The 24,457-nt window shown below is 39.9% G+C and overlaps 1 protein-coding gene across 1 annotated transcript in view; it reads left to right on the top strand.

The window, feature by feature from the left end:
- The first annotated feature begins 13,448 nt into the window (after positions 1–13,448).
- The window catches only part of LOC122789724 (amine oxidase [flavin-containing]-like), a 1,342,089-nt gene continuing 1,331,080 nt past the window's right edge, over positions 13,449–24,457 (top strand). Inside the window, exon 1 of the mRNA XM_044057159.1 lies at positions 13,449–13,738. Coding sequence (XP_043913094.1) covers positions 13,690–13,738 — 49 coding nt within the window. The 5' untranslated portion in view covers positions 13,449–13,689. The remainder of the gene's footprint in view (positions 13,739–24,457) is intronic.

The following is a 24,457-nucleotide window of genomic DNA, read 5'->3' as shown; positions in this document are numbered from 1 at the left end:
TGAATGGTGTCTGTGTGAGCAGATTGTTGCTGGCATCCTTTATGAATGGTGTCTGTGTGAGCAGATTGTTGCTGGCATCCTTTATGAATGGTGTCTGTGTGAGCAGATTGTTGCTGGCATCCTTTATGAATGGTGTCTATTTGAGCAGATTGGTGCTGGTTTCGTTTATGAAATGTGACGATGTGAGCAGATTATTGCTGTTTTCCTTCATGAATTATCTCTATTTTGCTAGACTTTTTCTGGTTTCATTCATTAATGGTTTCTATTTTAGCAGATTGTTGCTGGTTTCCTTTATGAACGGTGTCTATGTGAGCAGATTCTTGCTTGTTTCCTTTATGAATGGCATCTATCTGAGGAGATTGTTGCTGGCATCCTTTATGAATGGTGTCTATGTGAGCAGATTGTTGCTGGCATCCTTTATGAATGGTGTCTATGTGAGCAGATTGTTGCCGGCATCCTTTATGAATGGTGTCTATTGACCATCTTTTTTGTCGTTACATCATTTTCTTGGGGCATGATAAGCATTACTGTACCATCTACCGAGTCACTTTCAAGAAGCTAGTATAGAGTTTGTCTACCACCTTGTTTTTTGCAATTGTAGCTGCTGTCCTGGCCTGATTCTTAGCCGGCAAGTATTCCTCCTTAGTCCGGCCTATTTTTATTATCTCTGACTCTTAGCCTAGTCTGTCTTTATTATAACCCACTTTTTCCTACATTCCTTCTTCACTTTTCTCAATGTCTGAATTGTTCCACCCACTGAATTTATGTATCTTATTTTTATAACTGCCTTGACAGCCCATCTGTTGTGTTGTTGTCATGCATGTTATTCGAAATGCTGCCATTCTTCTTGCTCTCCATTTACTTCCTCTTCCCAAGTTGCTAGGGCCATGAGGTTACGAGTATTTCTTTGACCTTTTGTACTTTTGCTCTGGTTAACTTCACCGCCTTCATTCTAGCATTTGTTGACCTTAGAGCCTTCTGTTATGGCTGCTTGTAGCTCTTAGTGCCCACCACAGAAGTCTGTACTGGTTGCTGGCACTTTGCAATGCTAAATCAAATCCCACTGTCCTCTCTTTACTAAATGGAAGTCTACCTGAGTTCCAAGTCAGCCACTCTTGCATGTGGTCTATTGACCATTTCTCTTGGTGAATCATGTGTTGTCAGCAACTAAGCTCTTTGCCCGATAGGAGTACAATGCAGCCTTACTTTCATTATTTTTGTTTCCACAGCCATGTGGACCCAGGCCAGTCCTCATATCTTGTCTTACCTGTCCTGATATGACCATTCAGGTTACATAGTACTGAGATCATCTCCTTTTGCCTTTTTTTCTGAGGAGGTGTTGTAACAGTTGCCTGAATGTCCTCTTTTCTAGTTCATCACAGTCCTGCAGAATAGAACACAGATCAATGCGACCTGCTTAATCTTTACATTTGGAGTCTGATGCTATGAGTTTGTCATTAATTCTGATGACGTCCGTCACTGGCTACAGAAAATGCTGTTACTAGTATTTCCACACCATTTCTTGTAGAGTGTGAATTCTGTGGCAAGAGGCTTCAGTGCACTGCCCTTCTACATCATCTTCGGGATACACAGAATATCCATTCTCCTCATCATCATGTCATCCTCTTCCATGCCACATCCTTTCAGTGAGCCTGTGGCCCATGGGCCTATATTCATTGTGGCCATCTCTCGTTCATTTCTGTCAATTTGCTTGGTTTTACTGTTTCACTCAGAGTTATCCAGGGTAACCCAGTCTGGACAGGTAGACATTGACCAGTCAAGTAGCTTACTTAACTTGGGCTACTGGGCTTTATGGCAGACACAGTCTGGATAATGGGGTCATGTAAACCACTCCCACTATTAACATGGGTCTATGGCATACATCAGAGTAGGATGGGTCACTTTAATTCACTTAGCATTGGTAAATACCCATACGTCCTGTTTTTTTCAACATTAGTCAGTGGAATCATATCACACAGATCCAATTATTATACCTCTGAGTGTCCATCCTTGGCATGATGTGCATACTGCGGTTCTTGTTCTCCTAAGATACTGCACCACAGTTCATCCCACATGACTCTTCCCCAAATTGCACCACCTGGCATCTGTACTGCTGCCCATTCTTTTTTTTGATTGCATTCTGTTGTCATACTCCTCAAATTAATCTGGGAGTGCTGGCTTTGAACCTGGTACATTCCACCCTTGAGTTGCTACCTTTTTAACTACTCATCTACAAGCAAACACCCACCATGTTTTGGGAAGTGGGAGCTTCTCCATGTAAACATCACAGAACAGAGCAAAAACATCTATCAGCCAGTCTATAAAAGAGTGAACCACTAATTACTAAATGAAAACAAAACATGCATTAATCATAAAACAGAAAAAAATTACATATAAAAAAAAGCAAAAACAATAATTTTTTTTTTTGGGGGGGGGGGCTCAAGCCTCCCCTCCATACATCCCCAGCTAACTATATATACTAACTCCAAGATCACACAATAGTAGAAAAATATATATTCTTTATCCTTACCAGTCTTATACTCTACATAACACACACACACACACACACACACACACACACACACACACACACACACACACACATACACACACATCTAGCAAAGCAGACCACATCCATAGAATGCAACAGCTACAACCCAACAATCCACACAATAAGAACCAGAAACGAGTGGTTTGTGCTAAAGAGTCCCAAATAACTAAGTTGCAAAACAGGGGCCATTATACAAATGCAGTAGCCAAACATAAAAAGGAGTAAATTACTTTGCTTTACTTTAAAGTACTTGTAAATTTTTGTTCTTTGTATTAGAGGATGTGTTGTACCCTCAGGGGACCCTCAGAAACATGCATTGAATATCATAAACTGTACTGGCAACTTTTTTTGGGTGCCAGCCTAAAACCAGGCTTGAATGAGTGTATATCCATATGTCCAGTGTTAAAAATGAGGGCTGCCAGACTTTAAAGCTAGGTTTGCTTTGTTTTTAATAATACTTTATATGTTTTATATTTTTAGATTTGGTATATATTTTTACATGCATTGGTTGCAAGGCTTCTGTATATATTATATTATATGTTCGTCATGTCCCTTTAAATGTTTTAAATGTTTTTAAACTGTCTCATTTATTGTTTAATTAGTTTTCAGTTATACATACTATATATTTGGTGTGGTTTGTATTTTCATATAGTTCTGAAGAGGTCTGATGAGAGTAAAATGAAAGCACTCAACTTTTTAATAAAACTGCTTTTATGAAGCTACGTGATATAGTTTTTTGGAATACACACAATAAACAAAAACACACACACTGGCACTTCAAAAAAACAAAAAAGAGAAAAGAAAAGAAAAGAAAAGAAAGAAAATTTAAACATACTGCCAATTCTAATTGGTGGATTGAAGGACAGCTTAAACCTTACCCACTCAGTAAAAGTTCCAGCACACAACTCATGCAGTAAACCTAATCATACACACCGAACAGATATATGCACATTTGCACATGCACTCACACAAATATGTACTTGTACATACCTGCATCTGCTCATCTGCACACCAGAAAATAAGACTGAGCAAATGTGCATTTGCATAAAGTGTGTGTACTCACATATATGTATATAATACACACGCACTCACATATACGGATGTAATACTCACCTATGTGTGTGTGTGTGTGTGTGTGTGTGTGCATCTATGTGTGTAGATAAAGCTCAGACAGATAATTAAATCAGATATGTAAAGTATACTGACTTAGTATCATCAAAGAGGAAGAAATGGACATTGCCACACAAAGTGCTATAATGTACAACATCTGTGAAACGTGCAGCAAAATATAAAGATACATTTAGCTTCATTACAGCTGAAGTAATCCTTACTAAATGATGTTACATGTTTTACATTTGTAAAGATTACTACACCAAACGTAATCTCTGGCATAGAGACATTTAAGCTTGTTAATTGCATAACTGGATTATAGATTCAGGAGATTACATTATCATCAGATTACTACTGTAACAAGCCTATACATTTAAAATGAAGTAACAGAGAAATTTGCTTCTCTGAGCAATGTATCTCAAAGTTATGTTAGTTAAATATAATAAAACACCAGGTGGGTTGTATAGGAGTTTTGAACAAAATGCGCACCAAAACTAATGGTGTGGGTCTATATGTGCGTGGTTCAGTGTGTGGATTTGGGGGTATCTTAATCAAAAAATGTCATCAGGTTGGTTTGAAAAATAATCATTTAAAAACTTGCCATAAAATTACAAAATCAAGCTTAAACTCAAAACATAAACCAATAACATAACATTAATAAAAAAAGACCAAACGTTATTTTCTTAAAAGTATTTTTAACATTTAAAATGTGTTGTTGTGTAAAAACATTTTTTTTTGTCGTCCATCGGGGAATCATAATACATTTTTTTTTAAAAAATGCCAATACAAGGAGAGGAGTCTCAGTGTGTGTGGTCTCAAGAATTATTTAAAAATGATTGGTCCAGTTGGAAAAATGCATTAGTGGTGCTACGCTATGCTACAGGGGAGTAGTGGCTATAAGGGAGGTTGACTATGACTGACTATGATTGGTTTAAAAGAAGGAATTTAACCAATAGTAAAAGAGGGGTGGGGACTGGTCATAGTAATAACACCCTGCTAAGAAAACTACGCCATCCCAGGAAAAAAACAAAACAAGAAAAAGCTTTACAAAGCAATTCTCTGCTTAAAAAAATGCAAAGAAACTGTAAAACCAATAAAGAAAACACATAACTATACCAATAAATCTCCCATTAAAATATTTGTGTCCAAAACAAAATCGGCACATCCGCTCCAAACAGCAAAGTCTCAAAACACTATCTTCCTCTCAAAATCAAAACAAGCTAAAATAGGGCTCAAGAAACCTATAATACTAAACAACAAAATTACATTAAAAAATCCTTTCACATAGCTGGACACAAAGTGGTCTGAATGTCTACAAAACCAAAAATGCATGTGTTGCTGATGGATTAATGCCTTAAAATGTCCAAGTAAATCACTTAAATATGAACATGTTACGATAGCTGTTTCTTTACAACTGCCATCAATGAATTGAATCCACTGTGTCCATTATGATTCCAGGCCTCTCAAAATAACGAGAAAAAAACATTAAATTAATCGAAATTGAACCAATCAATCAAAAACACAACTCTATAGGGCATATAGTAGTCAGTGGTCCATACCGCTGGAAGAGGGTTTAGGCTCGAAAACAATAATAAATTAAAAACTATGGTTGTAAGTAAAAGGGGTAGCATTACCATGCTATATAAAAATGAACTGTAAATATATATATATATATATATATATATATATATATATATATGAGAAAGCTATCCAAAATCAATATGGATTACATTTCTAATAAAAACGTTCTACTTTATCTAAAAAGAATCTAAAAAACCTTATAAAAGATAAAAAATAACTATGAATATAAATCAAAGAAAAACTAAGGTCTTAACAGAAGCAAATTGTTGAGTATCCCTGAGACAAAATGATGTTTGTGCCAATACTTAACTACAAGGGAGACAAACACGGTGTTTTATTGTATGTAACTAAAATCAAACCTTTGGCTAAGATTATTATTGGCATAATATAGCCAGAAAAGAATAAGGAAACATTTACTTAGTTGTAGCCTCAATAATTTAGTCCAAGACGCCATTTTATAAATACGATGGTGGACAACAGTGAAAGTATAGCAGGCACTGGGAATATGTTATTCATAGACTATTAGCAAAGGTTTCTCATGGGTACACTACACTTATGTGACACTGTTCTGATCTAGGAGATTAAATCTCTTGAAGTTTTTTTTTTTTTTTGTTCTTTTATTTTGTTTTAATGATGACAGGTGCTCAGATACAACACGGACAAACAGTTACGAACAGTTTTTTTTATTTGAGGGGGAAGTTGGTGATTTAAATTTAAAGGAAGTTTTTTGAAAGGAAAGGAATTGCAGATTGAAATACTTTTAGCTAAGCAACATTTACAAAATTATATGCAATATATGCATTTATAGTCTAATTACTGTTCTTACGGATTCACAAATCCACTAATACACTGATTGGTGGAAGCTATATCTCACCACCTATCATAAACGCTTTCCAACCTCACCTATAGGCATCCAAGCAGGCCAATTAAAAAGCTATTGTATGGATCATTTAGCTTAGGAGATCTATGTATTTGTGTATAAATAACAGAGATTGAATATTTGAGTTTCAATACTGTAAGCTCTCACCTACCAGTTTATATTAAAGGATATAATAAAAGCTTTCTCAATGAATACGGACAGATCTCGATTGATTTTTACACATAAGGATTTATTATATTGGAAGTATTTGTTTATTGTTTGGATTTAATCTCTCTCTCTTTTTTTTTATGAACGTTGGACATTGGCTGTTTTTTCTTGGTGCTCATCTGAGCTGTTTATTCTCGTACAGAATTTTTCAGCTTAATTTTTGTTTATTTTACCGTTGCAATGGTAATTTAGCAAGGAGAGCATCAGGAAGTGTTTTCCTTTAGTGGATTTATTTTACATTCATTCCATCATTGTTTTGGAAGTTAGGAAAGAATACTGGAAGATTGATAACTTGGTTGATATTGTGTTCAGAAGCACGTTTTGGTAAAAAGGACAGATGTGCGTGTAAAGTGACTCATGTCTTTGTGAAAAATTAATGAAGGTGGTCTGGAAGAAAGTGCCTGTAATTCTGATATTCTTCTAGCTGAGGTTATAGCCACCAAAAATAGTTTTCCATGATAAGAATTTGAGGTCTTCTTTGGCAGAAGGTTCAAAGGGTGAGTGAACTAGGGCTTGTAACACCATCTGGAGATCCCACAGAGAAGTGGGATCTTTGACTGGAGGCCTAAGTGAAAAAGTAGCTCTCAGAAAGACTTGTACAATTTGGAGGAAACTAAGGAAGAGTTTTCACCTATGTGATAACTGGATATGGCTGCCTGCTGAACTTTGATAGTGAAATAGCTTGCTCCATCCTGAAAGACTGAGGCAAGGAAGTCAAGAACTGCTAGGATCGGAATGGTAAAGGGATCCAAAAGTTTCTAATGAGCCCAAATAGAGAACCTTTTCCATTTACTTTTGTAAATTTTTCTTGCGGAGGCCTTATGTGAACACATTAAGATTTTCTTAACTGGAGAGGACAGCCTGGAATGTATAGCCATCATCGGAAGTGGAGAAATCATGAACCTATGAACCTAAATCATGTGGTCAAGTTTGAGGCCTCTTATATCTGGGTGAGCTTGTCCTGATGGGTGAGATTGGAGGTCTGGACTTGGGTCCAGCATCCAGGGAGGATGTATCAGATGAGACCAAAGAAAGGGAAAACAGACCTGTTGAGACCAGAAGAGCCCAATGAGGATGACGTTGCTCTACAAGCATTGTACTTTCTGGAGAAATTTGGGGATGAGAGGTAGGGGGGATAAGCATAAAGGAGACTGGAGGGCCAAACATGGACTAGAACATCTCTCTGTGACTGCCCCTGAGGAGGGATTAGGGCAAAGAACCTGCTGCATTTATTAATGGATGGGGATGCAAAGAGGTTGCAGCATGGTAGACCTCATTTGGGGAATATCTTGTTTGCCACAGAATGATTCAGAGACCACTTGTGAGGAGTCAGAATAGTTCTGCTGAGACTGTCCACTAGAATGTCGGATTTCCCCAGTATATGCATTGCTACTAGAAAGCAGTTGCAGGAGCGCACCCATTGCTAACTCGCATTGCTTTTCGAGAAGGGGGATAAGATCTGGTGCCCCAGTTTGTTGATGTACCAGACTACTGACATGTTGTCCATTTGTACTGGAATAGTCCCCAAAAGAAAAAAGCTGTATAAGACCTGCAACACTAGAAGCACCGCTCTCATCTTTGGAACACTGATATGCAGAGAGGTCTCCTGTCTCAATCACATGCCTTGAACAGTTCATCCCAAGTAATGACCCCCCACACCAGCTGAGATGTATCCATGGTCAACATGGGCATTGGGGGAGGGAGAATAAATGGACATCCCTCAAGAGAAGCCACCATGATAGGGAGTGTTTAAACACTTGATAAAGTTTTATGGGGTGGTTCAATGGATAGCAATGTAAGGACCATTGTACTGCAGGAGTCCATTGTAGAATTCTCATGTGAAGACGAGCTGTTGGAATCAAGGTTATAGTGGCTGCAATCAGGCCTAGTGCTTTGAGAACTAATTCTGCTGGTGGTGAAGGAATGGCTACAATTTGTTTGATATGTAACCTCAAGGACACAATTCTGTATAGAGTTAGGAATGCTAAACAATTGAGTGTGTCTAGATTCACCACTATAAAGTCTGTTATTTGGACTGGGTGAAGTTGAGACTTTTCTATGTTTATGGTGATGCCCAATGAGTTTGCTAGGTGAAGCAGATAATTTCTGACTTTTATGAGTAGATGCTTGGTTGCTGCAGTCAGGAGCCAGCCATTCAGATAGGGAAACATTCTGAATCTGAGCAGTCTCAAGTGAGCCACTAGTACTGCCATACATTTGGTTGACTACCCTGGGGACTGTGGTAAAACCAAAGGGCAGAACTCTAAATTGGTAATGACTGACTCCCAGCCAGAAGCAGAGAAACCTTTGGGACTGCCTGTCCATTTTGATGTGGTAGTACACATCTTGAAGGTCTATAGAGCACATCCAGTTGTTTTTCTGGAGAAAGGGTAGAATAAACTGTACCATGACCATATGGAATTATGAGTTCTTTATGGACTTGTTCAGGGATGTCAGATCTAGGATCGGTCTAAGGTTATCAGGCTTTTTTGCCACTAAAAAGAATCTTGAGTAAATTCCAGATCCTATTTGGTCTGGTGGGACCTTCTGGATGACCCTTTTTTCTAACAGCTTTCTGATTTCTAGGTCTGCTGACTCCCTCTGATTTGGTAAAACATCAGGGAGAGTTTTCTTTGGATTGGGAGTTTTGAAAACGGAATGTAATAACCTCTGAATATGATCCTTTATATCCAATGGTAATTTGCAATGGCTAGACAGGCATGTGGGTGCAAGGACAGGTGCCCCTCGACTGCCTCCAGAGAGCGATAATCAGGCAACTACTCAGGAGAGTTGAAAGGATCTGTCTGAGAAAGAATCTCTAGATCCTTGGTTCAGTGGACATCCTGTGCCATGTGGGTGGCATCTTCCATTATAATTATTTCCCACTCTGCCTCTAGGGGAAAATTCTCCTTGTGAATCCTGGAAAGGACCTTGTGATTTTTTTAAACCACAATTTTTTATCTCCACATTGGTTCCTGGAAAAAGGCCTTTGTGGGGTAGAAAATTGGATTCCGATGGCAGACATTCACAGGTGGGAGTCACCCAAGATGTAGATAGGCCAGACCCAAAGGCTTCCAGAAACACAGACTCCTCTGATGAAGGGCTTTAGATAGGCCAACCACCTTTTTGGTGTAGGATTTCAAGGATGTCTCCAAAGGAGACATCATCCAGTGGAGATCTTGAGGACCCTTCCCCTTATCGAAGTCAGTGTCCTCGGTCAAAGATTTCTGATGGGAATCCAGGTGCCTCCTTTTGTACAGTCTCTTGTGGGGGACCTCCTCAGTGGAGTGTTCCAGAGACGAGTCAGAAGAGATGGGGAGCTCCCTGGCGGGAACTGTTTGGAAGCTCTTTCGGGCTGGCTGTCCCTGAGGTGGAGGATGAGTAGGCTCAGGTGCAGAAGTTAAGGCAGGTGTAGAATCCGAGGGAGGTAGAGTCCATGCAGTTCTCACCTGGTAAAGTACCCTCTCCAACACCTTGAATGCAGAGGGACTCTCAAAGGCCAGTGGCAATCTCTCCAGAGCTGAAGCTCTCAGAGCAGACACGCCCGACCCTCTGGGATCTGAAGGAGGAGTCAAGCTAGTGCCGAGATGCTGAGGGGAAGTGACATTTCAAAAACTCTGGAGTCGAAGTAAACCCCGCAGCCCCGACACCGCTGCTTTGGCTCTGAGATTCATCATGCTCCAACAGAGTTGGAGTTGATTGGATCAGAGAAGTTGTCTGAGTCAAAGAAAATAAAGCCATCGGATATCTTAACACTATGTGGATCCATCACTGTACTTGCCCACCAAGACATTCTCCTAGTTCCCTCAGTCCTTCCTCTCACCTCTCCTCCTCTTTTCCTTGCAGGTCCATTCTTGGCTTGAAATTCAGTTCCCTTCTTCTTCCTGGCTAACAAGAACTACATCTCCCACTCTCTGGCTTCTACTCTTTTAACCATACATTCCTCCTATCCTACTTCTGTAAGATTTCTCCTCCTATCTGAACTGTAGCTACAACTTATGGTACTGTTAGGCTTATGCAATTGCATCTGTACCACTCAAAGTGCCAGGGTATATGCTTGTATATAACTTCTGATGTACTAATGTATTTGCTCCTATACACAACATTGCTATTTGTATACATCTGTTTATTACTTGTTTTCACTACTGTACCACTCTTAGTACTGTGGTTTATATTTGTATATAATTTCTGATGCACAATTGTTACACTATGGATTTGTTATATTACATGTGTGCACACCTTTGGACTTGTTATACTACCTATTTCTATTTTGTCTCTACAATTTGGATTTTTTACTTCATGTACTTTTTACAGACGTATTACTGGTGGATCTTTTCTCCCTGGGCCTCCACTAAAAAAGGGCTTTTGCTTAGTCGAACCAACCCAGTCAACAAACGTCAAATAAATAAATAAATAAATATATATATCTGACATGTTGACTCCGGTTGCCCCCAGATTCGAGGGCTCCAAAACAGGAGGTCGAATTGGAGAAGGAGTTATCAAAGCAGGCAAAACCCCCATCTGAATCTGAATCCTGAGGAATCTCCTCATCATCCTGTCCACCTCCACTTCAGATAAACTCCAGAAAGATCTTACAGAGAAAGAGGTGGAGGGAGGTCTGGAGAGTTTCTTGATGGTCTCCTGAAGAACTGGAGATATTATTCTCAGGGATACGGGTTCCAGGGAGAACCTAGGAGCTTGACTCTGAGGGGAGGTCATTAATGACTGTATTGGATCCAAGGGTTTTGGGTCCAACAGAGATTTAAGGTCTTAGCAGGTGGTTCTGAAGTAGATTTGGCAGGAGACCAGGCAGAAGAGTGTTTGTGATGCTCCCTGGGCTCCTTAGATTTCTTTGTGGGGGGCTGAGCCCCTGATTCCTTAGAAGAGCCAGCTAAGGAAACAGCAGACTGAGGAAGAAGGTCCTTCAAAATTAGTTTATTTCAATGGTCACTTAGAGCTCTGACATTAAAGCCTGAGCAAATGTCACATGAGGTGTCTAAGTGACCAGGGCCTGTGCAATAAACACACCGCTGTGGGCATCAGAGTTAGGGATCTTATGCCCACAGGAAGTGCATTTTTTGAAACTGGTAGGTTTTTAGTCATAATGGAAAGTTTAAAGAAAACAAAAGAGTTTTTTTTTTGTTTTGTTTTTTTTTTTGAGAGAAGAAAAGATAAAAAAGGTAGAAAACTACCAACAATGGATAGGTGTACCAGAGTGTATAAAGTCATTTAAAAGTATGCAGAGAGCCACGAAAACAACAAAAAGGTAAATAGAAGGGTAAAGAGAAATCTAATAAAGAGAATAAGATAAATATTTAACACTAGATAAGTTTTAAACCATTCACAACCCCAATGGAGACTCGAGAGGGAAAAATCCCGACTGCTTTCAAGTGCGGGAAATGAGATCATAGAAGGTTACTAAGCTAATGGTCCTGGGGCCCTTAAAAGCCTAGCCAAGAGTTTATCCCCAAAAAGAAACCTCAGTCAGCACCTGTCGTCCCTGTCAATGAGGGACACAGGTGGAACTCCTGAGATAATCTGGGGAGCAGGGGCATTATGAGTAAGGAAGGAGCTAGAGAATTGGATCCTAAGCTATAAAAAGTGTCCGAGTCGGATCCGAAGAACCCACAGGTTGAGGAACGAATGAAAATTACAACATCAGATCAAAGTTCACCCCTGTTCAAATTCAAGCGCAACTTAGATCTATGGATGGGAAACTGAACATTTACTTCAGGACTACCCCCTGTACTACTAATGGAGGGAGCTCTTAACTGCTTTATCCCATGCATAGGCCTCCTCAAATTATCTGTGGTATGGTCCCAGTTATTCTCATTGGGGTAATATATAATTATCGACTATGGGATGGGTAAGGCCAGTCTATACCAAATGGGATAGGTTATTTTGAACACAAAAAGAGAAATTGGCTATGCTCAAAATGGCCCACAGATGCAGCTAGCGCAGTACTTACCTGTGGACCTATACCATTTTTTTTCTGAGGATAACAGGCATGCTTTTATTGTTGTGTTGCTTGACTGATGTGTTTTTTGTGTACAACAGTGGCATTTTATGTGCAGCATTTATCCAGAATAAGGGATCAAGTCAAAAGACAACTTAAATACTTTTTACAAGGTCAGCAATGGAAACAGTTAAGCTATCATTAAGCTAGCATTAAGTGACAGGATCTTCTTAGATTGCAGAGCAGATACAATAGGCACAGATAATCTGTGGACAGTGTGGAAAATAGCAAAATTCTGACTATGACTATGGTTGGGAGGGTGGCCTAATGATTAAGGTGTTTGCCTTAAAAACACAAGGTGCAGGGTTTGAGGCTCACAAGGGATAATTGGCTAGGCTTAAAATGGCTCGCAAGGGCAGTTAGCTTAGTACTAATCTATGAACCTATGAACTATGAGTCACAAGTGGCGAAGGAACACTTCATTAGCATACTCCATTTTGCATCTCATTGTGACTTCGTTTGCTTATTCTCTATCATCCCTTATTAACATAAGTGGCTTGTATGAATTGGGGCTCATAAACAAACAACACAGATAGCCGTAACATGTTTTTGTTAATGAATATGGTTCTTAGACTCAAGACACTCGATAAAGTAAGTTTCACATTTTTCTTCTTGACCGAAGGCATACACCATTTCGGATTACCCAAGGTAAAGTCATAGTGGACACTTCATTTCAGAGCCAAGCATCAGCGAGTCAGTTTTTATTTTAGTATTTTACCTCTTTGTCAGACCTTCTGAAGGTCTGGTCTTTGCTCTTTAAATATCAAGATTATAAGCAAAGAGAAAGTGATGACATAATTCAAACGTGGTCTATTAACTAGTCACTGAATATGCTTAACAAATTTCATCCGTAGAAATTGATGAATTTCTTATAGCTGCGTTGGTGGTGCTGCGGTAGCGTTGTCACCTCACAGTAAGCTGCCGTCCGGTTCGATTCTCAGCTATAGCGTCTTCTGCGTGGGCACATACATGAATGGGCGTACCTTCGTTGAAGATTGTACGTCAGAGCTGGCAACTCAACACGTGAAAATCTACTGCCAATTATTAGCTGACCGGAGTTCGGCTGTATCGACCCCTAACCGGGAAACGATGAAATGAATGAGTTCCTTGAGAATGGGTTTCAACGACTCCGGTGAACCTGCGGCAGCTGTTTCTATAAGACTGAACTGCTTTTGTGAGTAAACTCCTCCTCCTCTGAGATAACTACAAGTTCAGAGTACACGTGACCCAGTTGAAGAGATGTGTGCTGTTATTACATCAAATTCATCGTTGCACTAGTGTACCCTCTGTGGATGAAGCAAGTGTAAAAGCTGCCAGCACGTTAGTTTTGTAAATACAGGCAGAATGTCTGTTGAGTCCCAAGACATAATTATCATCGGAGGAGGTTTATCGGGTAAGCAGTCTGAATTCATCTTTTATCTTTTCTGTTGATACAGACAACAGAACTGCAAATTTGTGTCAAACTGTTTTTGTGTTTCCCTGTGATACTATACTGTTTTTTAGTGGAAGGAGACCCAGCTTTATGTAGTGCATGTACTGAAAGAAAACATAAAATGAAGTCTGTATATGTTTAGCACTGGATTCTTTTTTTTTTGTTTTTTGGGGGGGGGGGGGGTGCAGACAAAAATCAATTGATTAGATGGAACATATGTGAATTTTTAATTCGTGGTTATCAAAATAATATCATTTGCCCACAAAGTTTATTGTTGGGTACAATGTGAAAGTACATGGCTTATTCTGGAAAAAGTATCTCATCTGAGTTGTGATTTGCATTTGACACCCCACCACCACATTATTTCTTAAAACAATGTGCGGGTCTCAAGCAGTTCTTGTCTGCTGCTGTTTTTGTTTAAAACTTGTGGTAATAAAAGACAAACTGTGGGGAAAGTATAAGAAAGAGGGTAGAAGGGAACAGAGAGCACGGTAGTGTTGAGTTGTGTAATGTGCAGTACACACAAACAGCAACCGTGCCAATAAGTATTAGCAGTGAGAAAAACACAAAAAGCAAATGTGATGTAATGAGCTATGAATGATTCCAGCACTGCACCTGACCAGAATACGTGGTACTTTTTAACAGTAGTCCTTCTCAGTGATGTTTAATCTGAAGTTCACTAAAAAGAAAGTTATCTGCATTAATTGCAGAATACACCAAATTTCATGATTCAATGCTTTAATAACTAAGTCGTTGTGAAATATTATATGTGATTTGAGAAATTCTGAAGTCAACTAATTAGGTGATTTTATGCAGTCATTAAGAGTAATTGCAACAGAACAATATATCAGACGCAGATGGCCAGGAAAGCCAGTTTAACCAATAGAATTAATAGGCACCTGTAAAAACAAAGCGGATTAGTCCAGATAGCCCACTACCTCAGACATTTAAAGCATAATGAATCAATAAAGCACATATCTAGTGATTGAGTAGCCTGTGGTTAAACGGTTGTGCAGGTTAGGAAGTATGAATTGCGTTTTTATGCTCAAAATGGAATAAGGAAGGGATTCAGTACTTTGTGTGTCATCTGTAGCATAAAACTGCATTCTTAGTAGCCTAGAGCAAGGTCTACTCTTTGGGACAATCTTTGCTGATTTAAGAAGGACATTTGAGCAGTAAGTGGCACAGTGAATATCATTGTCACCATACAGCAAGAGGTTCCCTGGTTCAATTCTCAGCTGTGGTGCCTTCTGTGCAGTGTCTGAATGTCCTCCCTGTCTTCGTGTGGGTTTCCTCCACAACTCAACAAATACTGATCCAATTCTTTTAAAGGCTATCAAAACTTTAACTGAAGTGGAAAGATAAGTACCAAAATATTCAGCACGCTCTTGTGCTGGTTATAAATTAAATTGGTCAGTGCTAACAAAAATTCTACTGTACTCTATGCTTTTTGCTAATCCTATCCCCAAGCTTTGTAACTCCATATAACTGAACTGCTGAATAACACTAACACAATTACAAAACTTCAGATACTTACAGGAGTTGAGCTCCATTGTTCTTTATCTTTTAAATTATAAAATCGGTTGAAAACTGGCAAAGTTCTAAAACAGTTAAAAACTTAATTACAAGGTTCTTTATTCTTGAAGTGATAATAGTATCTGAATGTATCTACTTAACAGTATTGCAGTATACTCTCCCAATAATATGCCTGAGCTCCTCTAATAACACACTATTACTTTAAGCCATGATAAGCAAAATGTCTGGGTACATCTTGTTGTCTGATGCCCATGAGCATAATTTTTGCCTGGATGGCAAGGCTTAATGACTTCCAGTAACACATACACAGAGATATGCACACATACATGACCACATGCACTCGTATTTTCAGAAACATGCACGTGCAGGGTTTCCCTTCATAACGTCACAGCCCACTTCGAGTCTGAAAACCTTGTGCCCTAAATGTAACTGCAGAAGCACAAACTCCTGGGGCATCATCCTTCCTCTCCTGGAAAGTAACCACTTGGCCACCAATGAAAAAAGACAGCCATTAGCAAGTTACACCCATCGAAGTGGGGGGCCTTCACCCCCACACCCCCCTACTTAAATATACCAACTCCGAGATCACACTACAGGAGAGAGAGGGCGAAGTTCACCATGGTGGCCAAGTGGTTACTTTCCCAGAGAGGGAAGACGATGCTCTGGGACTTCGTGTTTCTGCGTTTACGATGTTTTCATCTCACCGCTTTCAGACTTGATGAAGTGGGCGGCGACATTATGAAAGTGACAGTGTTATACAAGCACATACAAACATGCTGATGTACACATACATGCAGATATGCAAACATGGGACAGTGTTATACAAGCACATACAAACATGCTGATGTACATATAGATGCAGATATGCAAGCATCGGACATTGTTATACAAGCACATACAAACATGCTGATGTACATACGTTTACACACACACACGGCTCTATAAGTGCACGATAACATTAAAGCTGACTGGCACTGTTAAACGGCAGCCATTGTCCATCAGTTCAATGTAATCAGTTTATGTAATTCTGCATATGTTTATCTTACGGGAATTATTTAAAAAGGCTTTTGCGAAGTATTGTAAGAATTGTTCCAGAATCGATGTGTCTGCTGACAGTACCCACTTTCTAAATATAGTACTGTCTCCCAAAGTGGGAAGATTTGTTGAGCTTTATTACAAGAGGTCCTGTACAGGCTGATTGCTTGGTGCAATCTGTTCATTCTCTGCTGTAGCTCATGTTACTCGACATTATTTCTACTTGCTACCTTGAGTTTTTTTCATGTGATTGTTGTGCTCACTAATTGCATATATAAGGATTTAATCAAATAAATTCCCCAGCACTTCTCATTGTGATGACATGAACAGTGTGGCCTTATCCTTAAAGATACCTAAGTTTCTCCAGACTGCAGGTGAAAAATCCTGCAGTAAGGTAGCTCCCTGTTTTCTGGAATAATTTTCTTTGTACTGAATGAAATTAAATGAATTTCTTAACATTTTTGGAATGCCTAACCTCTTACAATAACTGCCAGTGTTTCAGGGATTGTATGTGATTGCCAAACCTGAGTTTGTTTCAACTGAATCCATCTGATTATTGTGTTGCTCTTGTATTGTATGTACTATAGCTGTATGAGTAATCTGCATGGTTATTTTGTCTCCTTTATCTGCACCGTAAATTATTGTACTTGATCTATATGTATTTAGTTGTTGTACTGGAACCTTGGACCAGCTCATCTAACTGTTAACTAACACATAAATAGTGGCTGATTACATAAAATGCAGTGAAGGAATGTGCGATAGAGATGTGTTACACACAGAAATAATATCAGGAATAAGAATTGTGTAGCAGGTCAGTAAATTGATACATGCTGTTTACTCATAATTATTATAATAAAACATTTTGGCTGAAATGGATAAATGTTTGGTTGCAGTTGTTATGGATGGAGAGGAAATGATAGTGTGATTATGTACTGATGTGCATTGCAGTAATGCTTGTTAACTACACTGATAGCAGTGAGCATGGCAGTAATGCTTGTTAACTACACTGATAGCAGTGAGCATGGCAGTAATGCTTGTTAACTACACTGATAGCAGTGAGCATGGCCGTAATGCTTGTTAACTACACTGATAGCAGTGAGCATGGCCGTAATGCTTGTTAACTTCACTGATAGCAGTGAGCATGGCCGTAATGCTTGTTAACTTCACTGATAGCAGTGAGCATGGCCGTAATGCTTGTTAACTTCACTGATAGCAGTGAGCATGGCCGTAATGCTTGTTAACTACACTGATAGCAGTGAGCATGGCCGTAATGCTTGTTAACTACACTGATAGCAGTGAGCATGGCCGTAATGCTTGTTAACTACACTGATAGCAGTGAGCATGGCCGTAATGCTTGTTAACTTCACTGATAGCAGTGAGCATGGCCGTAATGCTTGTTAACTACACTGATAGCAGTGAGCATGGCCGTAATGCTTGTTAACTACACTGATAGCAGTGAGCATGGCCGTAATGCTTGTTAACTTCACTGATAGCAGTGAGCATGGCCGTAATGCTTGTTAACTTCACTGATAGCAGTGAGCATGGCCGTAATGCTTGTTAACTACACTGATAGCAGTGAGCATGGCCGTAATGCTTGTTAACTTCACTGATAGCAGTGAGCATGGCCGTAATGCTTGTTAACTACACTGATAGCAGTGAGCATGGCCGTAATGCTTGTTAACTACACTGATAGCAGTGAGCATGGCCGTAATGCTTGTTAACTTCACTGATAGTAGTGAGCATGGCCGTAATGCTTGTTAACTACACTGATAGCAGTGAGCATGGCCGTAATGCTTGTTAACTACACTGATAGCAGTGAACATGGCCGTAATGCTTGTTAACTACACTGATAGCAGTGAGCATGGCCGTAATGCTTGTTAACTACACTGATAGCAGTGAGCATGGCCGTAATGCTTGTTAACTACACTGATAGCAGTGAGCATGGCCGTAATGCTTGTTAACTTCACTGATAGCAGTGAGCATGGCCGTAATGCTTGTTAACTTCACTGATAGCAGTGAGCATGGCCGTAATGCTTGTTAACTACACTGATAGCAGTGAGCATGGCCGTAATGCTTGTTAACTTCACTGATAGCAGTGAGCATGGCCGTAATGCTTGTTAACTACACTGATAGCAGTGAGCATGGCCGTAATGCTTGTTAACTACACTGATAGCAGTGAGCATGGCCGTAATGCTTGTTAACTACACTGATAGCAGTGAGCATGGCCGTAATGCTTGTTAACTACACTGATAGCAGTGAGCATGGCCGTAATGCTTGTTAACTTCACTGATAGCAGTGAGCATGGCGTAATGCTTGTTAACTTCACTGATAGCAGTGAGCATGGCCGTAATGCTTGTTAACTTCACTGATAGCAGTGAGCATGGCCGTAATGCTTGTTAACTTCACTGATAGCAGTGAGCATGGCCGTAATGCTTGTTAACTTCACTGATAGCAGTGAGCATGGCCGTAATGCTTGTTAACTTCACTGATAGCAGTGAGCATGGCCGTAATGCTTGTTAACTTCACTGATAGCAGTGAGCATGGCCGTAATGCTTGTTAACTTCACTGATAGCAGTGAGCATGGCCGTAATGCTTGTTAACTTCACTGATAGCAGTGAGCATGGCCGTAATGCTTGTTAACTACACTGATAGCAGTGAGCATGGCCGTAATGCTTGTTAACTACACTGATAGCAGTGAGCATGGCCGTAATGCTTGTTAACTTCACTGATAGCAGTGAGCATGGCCGTGTGCTTGTTAACTACACTGATAGCAGTGAGCATGGCCGTAATGCTTGTTAACTTCACTGATAGCAGTGAACATGGCCGTAATGCTTGTTAACTTCACTGATAGCAGTGAGCATGGCCGTAATGCTTGTTAACTACACTGATAGCAGTGAGCATGGCCGTAATGCTTGTTAACTACACTGATAGCAGTGAGCATGGCCGTAATGCTTGTTAACTTCACTGATAGCAGTGAGCATGGCCGTAATGCTTGTTAACTACACTGATAGCAGTGAGCATGGCCGTAATGCTTGTTAACTTCACTGATAGCAGTGAGCATGGCCGTAATGCTTGTTAACTACACTGATAGCAGTGAGCATGGCCGTAATGCTTGTTAACTTCACTGATAGCAGTGAGCATGGCCGTAATGCTTGTTAACTTCACTGATAGCAGTGAGCATGGCCGTAATGCTTGTTAACTACACTGATAGCAGTGAGCATGGCCGTAATGCTTGTTAACTACACTGATAGCAGTGAGCATGGCCGTAATGCTTGTTAACTACACTGATAGCAGTGAGCATGGCCGTAATGCTTGTTAACTACACTGATAGCAGTGAGCATGGCCGTAATGCTTGTTAACTACACTGATAGCAGTGAGCATGGCCGTAATGCTTGTTAACTCCACTGATAGCAGTGAGCATGGCCGTAATGCTTGTTAACTACACTGATAGCAGTGAGCATGGCCGTAATGCTTGTTAACTACACTGATAGCAGTGAGCATGGCCGTAATGCTTGTTAACTACACTGATAGCAGTGAGCATGGCCGTAATGCTTGTTAACTACACTGATAGCAGTGAGCATGGCCGTAATGCTTGTTAACTACACTGATAGCAGTGAGCATGGCTGTAATGCTTGTCAACTATACTAACAGCAGTGAAAACGTACATTCCCTAAATGTAAGATCACAGGGACCCTTGTTGTTATGAGACCATAGGAAAAATGGTGTTATAAGGCTACTGGGAACTTAAATGTTGTGAGACCAAAAGACCTTTAGTATTTGAGAACTTGGGAGTCTTAGCTGTTGTGATGTCATGAGAACTGTATTTGTTGTGACAACACAGGGACCCTAGCTGTTGGGGAAATTTAAAGGATCTTATATGTTGTGACATCCTAGGGACGTGGGCATAGCCTGGATTTTTGGAACTATGTACCACCTTCTGCAATGCAGCCACCCACTTCCAAGCGTATTTCCCCTCCTCCATGGCTCTGTATATTTTTGGGCAGCATTAATTTTCAGTACTTCAGTACTGCATATAAATTTCTGAAATGACAAGCTTAAAGCAAAAACCCTGTCAGCCAACCAGGTGATCTATAAAACCTAAAACTATACTAAGTATACCCTTTTAAAATGCTAGCACATCAGAATAAGTATTTTTTAATTACATGTTGTAGTCTGTGGGGCACATGCCTGGCAACATCCTTTCCTATGGGCCATAGTTTTGCTGAATACTAGTGAACCTAGTTGAATGGTAATATTTGTTTATAAGGAAGTTCCAAATAGGCATAGCCAATTTTCTGTTAAGGCATTGTCAGAAAAGCTCCAAATGTAATAATATAGCATGCATAATGGATTTGTAATACTACACATGCTCTTATATTAACATCACACTGACAACAATGTATGTTTTGTTTGGATCCTTTTGTAGACATTCTAATTAAATTTTATTCATACATCATTCCTAATAGGACTGCTGTAGATGTATATCTAAAGCACGCATTAATTGTGTCTCAATGTTTCTAATGTCAAAACACTGTCACTTACATCTAAATATTAGTTCTGAATATCCGTAAAATAATATCTAGACAAGCCCATATTTGACCAGTCTAGTGAAATGCAGGCAACAAAAGTATCAGAAGAAGAAGTGGATGTGTTCTTTACAGGAAGATTTACCTGCAGTTAAAAATCTTAATAAGCGTCATATAACTGGCAATTTGTAAACATTGCCGCATCTTAAACCAGGGTTCTGTTACCCATATGTATAACAGAGTAAAGATATCCTTAATAACTGGGTATATGGTTTTGCAAATTCTCTGCTCTGCCTGGATATTTATCAGATCTATATTTGGTGGAAGTGGGGATGGGGAATAGTTTGAAAAGTATGTTGGTGTCCCTGTTCGTTATCGAGGACGTACAGGGGTATTGTAATCAGTAGAAGCTGTTTCAGTGCAAAAGAAGGAGAACAAGTTTGATTGCATTACTTCTGGAGTGGACCTCTTTTCTTGCATTTCTCAATTTTATATAACAGCTGTGATGTGCCTGTTCTGGTCTTGCCCTGTACTTTAATGAATGTATTTAATTTCTTGGAACAGACAGTTTCAGTGGCTTAATTTCTTGGTACAGGCAGTGATACAGGCACAAGAACTATTAATTAACAAATTCAATTTCTGAGCAAGAGTCTGAGCGCTATTATATCTCCAAAATCAAATTACCCTCCCTGCTCAGTTGTCATGGTAACTTGTGCTCTTCCCTGCAGGCAGCAGTCACCTTTCCAGATGCATAAGTAGTTGCGTATTATTGTTTTTCCAAAGCAACAGATTAATTTCCTGTCAAACTGCCTTGTGAGAATATTGAGCAGGGTTGCAATGTCTGGACATAATGGTTTTGCTGAAAGTTCATCTTTTTCCTTATTAAAATTCCAAACATTAATGTGGTTTATTTGCTTCAATGGGGAGTCATCTGTACATATGCTGTTGGTGCTGTGTGGCCTTGAGCAGGACTCTGGTTTTGCTGTTATTCTTCTCTTGTAAGGATGCAGTGGTGTAGAAGGGACCAGATAGAAATATTTAACTCTGCCTGATCTCACTGAGCCTGTAAAGGAAGGGAATGACTTAATAATCCTGGAAATAATAGGTCTGCAGGAGCACCCTTCTTGGCATTCTACCTGTGCTATATTTTAGCAAGTCGCGGGCTCACAGTGCTGCAGTCTGTAGTTTGATTTTTGGCTGGGGTACCTCTTGTGTAGAGTTTACAGGTTTTCCCTCAGTGTCCTAATGTTTTTTTTCAAGCACTCCTATCTTGCTAAGCATCCATAAGAGATGTTATAGATGAATTACAGTCCTTCAAAATGCTTGTAGGTATATGTTTCTTGTGTTAGTGCATATGTGGATCCTGTGATAGACTGGCATCTTTTCCAGAATTAGTTTCTTAGCTTAGTGTTCCAGAGACCTAGGATAGGTGTTCCCCTACTCCTGCTGCCCTGTAATTGAAACACCAGGCATGGACTCCCTTTATTTTGCAAGAAACAGCCCTTTGCTGCTTTAGTTCCCCAAGGTCCAACATCATTGCAGCCCTACACTGGCTGGAAAATGAATGAATGAAGTTACATTTTAATGCAGGGAAAAGAGAGCAAGAAACTCACTAGAGATGTCCTGACTCCAAGTACAGTAAAAAAGATAAAGATTTATGTCCCCAGCTATAGTCTAGGACTGCCCAGCATGTCACCATATCCCAAGTAAGCTTTGTTTGTAGTAATGTGAAATATGACTGCTTGACAAAAATAGGAAGGACAACAAAAAAGCCCTCCTGACCCCAGGACTGTCATGGTAACAACAGATCTGGGAATGCACATTACAAAGCAGCAATTAAAAGTACTTAAAAAAAAAAACAAACAAAAAAAAAACAAAACAAAATGAACACACTAATGCTGGAATAAACATTTGTAGACATTAGCAGACAATTACCTGCATATTTGAAGGAAGTTTTGCATAAGCAGTGCCCTAAAAGGGTCCAGCGCAACAGTTTTAAATAAATTCCTTTTTCATTAAAAAAAAAAGAAAAGATAAAAAACTTTTAACAAATGGTGAACAAAACTTTGCCATTCTGCTGCTTAAATAGCAGTATCCATTAAGAACAGCTACGCAGTGTGTCACACAATCCTATCTGCTGCTAAAGTGCAGTGCCCTAACCCACCCAAAACCTGCCTATTAACAAACACCTGTGCAGAAAATACCATGGTATTTTACACTTATTTTCACCACCACCCCAGCTGGACTTGTGGTCTGAAGATGACTTTTTTTTTTTTTACTCTGTGCTGGTCTTTTCTCCACATCTCCTTTAGCCATTTTATTGTATCGGTTCACAAATTACAGCCTTTGCTGTTTCCATTTTCAACCCCCCCCCCATATGTTTTGTCCCTTGTGATTTCATTAAACCAAATCTGTCTTCTGCCCTTTCAGTCTCTGGATCCACTGTTTGCACTTAACATTTGCAAAGCTTTTGTGAAACTGCTTTTTTGATTTATTATCTCCCTTTCTCATTTTTTCTGACTTGTTAATAAAACAAGTTAAACAAGGGCATATCAGGAATATCATGATTTTTTAATTAAAAACAAAAACTGTGTTTCCTTGTCCTGTTTATGCACATTCTGCTTTGTTGGAACAAGACACTAAGAGTAGATTTCATATCCTTCAGAAAATGCATACTGACACAAATTCTGTTATTCTAGCAACATTCTAAGTTTATAAGAGCAGTATTTCAAATCTGTTCCTATTTTTTTTGCTTTTACCTCCCCATCATAATTTAAGGCTTTGTCCAGATAAGGGACTGCATGGCGAAATAAATCTGGCTCCATTTATTATCTGATTGCAGTTTGAGTGAAATGCACCAGCTGGGTTGGTACTGTTATTGATGCTGGTATCTAGCTATAATGATGCATAACCTCTTATGACTCAGGGTGTGCATTAAACAGGGTCCAGGGGTCATGACTCAGCATGTGCATTAAACAGGGTCCTGGGGTCATGACTCAGCATGTGCATTAAAAAGGGTCCTGGGGTCATGACTCAGCATGTGCATTAAAAAGGGTCCTGGGGTCATGACGCAGCATGTGCATTAAACAGGGTCCTGGGGTCATGACTCAGCATGTGCATTAAACAGGGTGCTGGGGTCATGACACAGCATGTACATTAAACAGGGTGCTGGGGTTATGACTCAGCATGTGCATTAAACAGGGTGCTGGGGTCTGGGGTCGTGACTCAGCATGTGCATAAAACAGGGTCCTGGGGTCATGACTCAGCATGTGCATTAAAAAGGGTCCTGGGGTCATGACGCAGCATGTGCATTAAACAGGGTCCTGGGGTCATGACTCAGCATGTGCATTAAACAGGGTGCTGGGGTCATGACACAGCATGTACATTAAACAGGGTGCTGGGGTTATGACTCAGCATGTGCATTAAACAGGGTGCTGGGGTCTGGGGTCGTGACTCAGCATGTGCATAAAACAGGGTCCTGGGGTCATGACTCAGCATGTGCATTAAACAGGGTGCTGGGGTCATGACTTAGCATGTGCATTAAACAGGGTGCTGGGGTCGTGACTCAGCATGTGCATAAAAC

The sequence above is a fragment of the Protopterus annectens genome, chromosome 15.part0 (genome assembly GCF_019279795.1).
Source record: "Protopterus annectens isolate FY-2018-M chromosome 15.part0, PAN1.0, whole genome shotgun sequence".
In the NCBI taxonomy this organism is placed as follows: domain Eukaryota; kingdom Metazoa; phylum Chordata; order Ceratodontiformes; family Protopteridae; genus Protopterus; species Protopterus annectens.
This window is presented reverse-complemented; position numbering and strand designations above follow the sequence as displayed.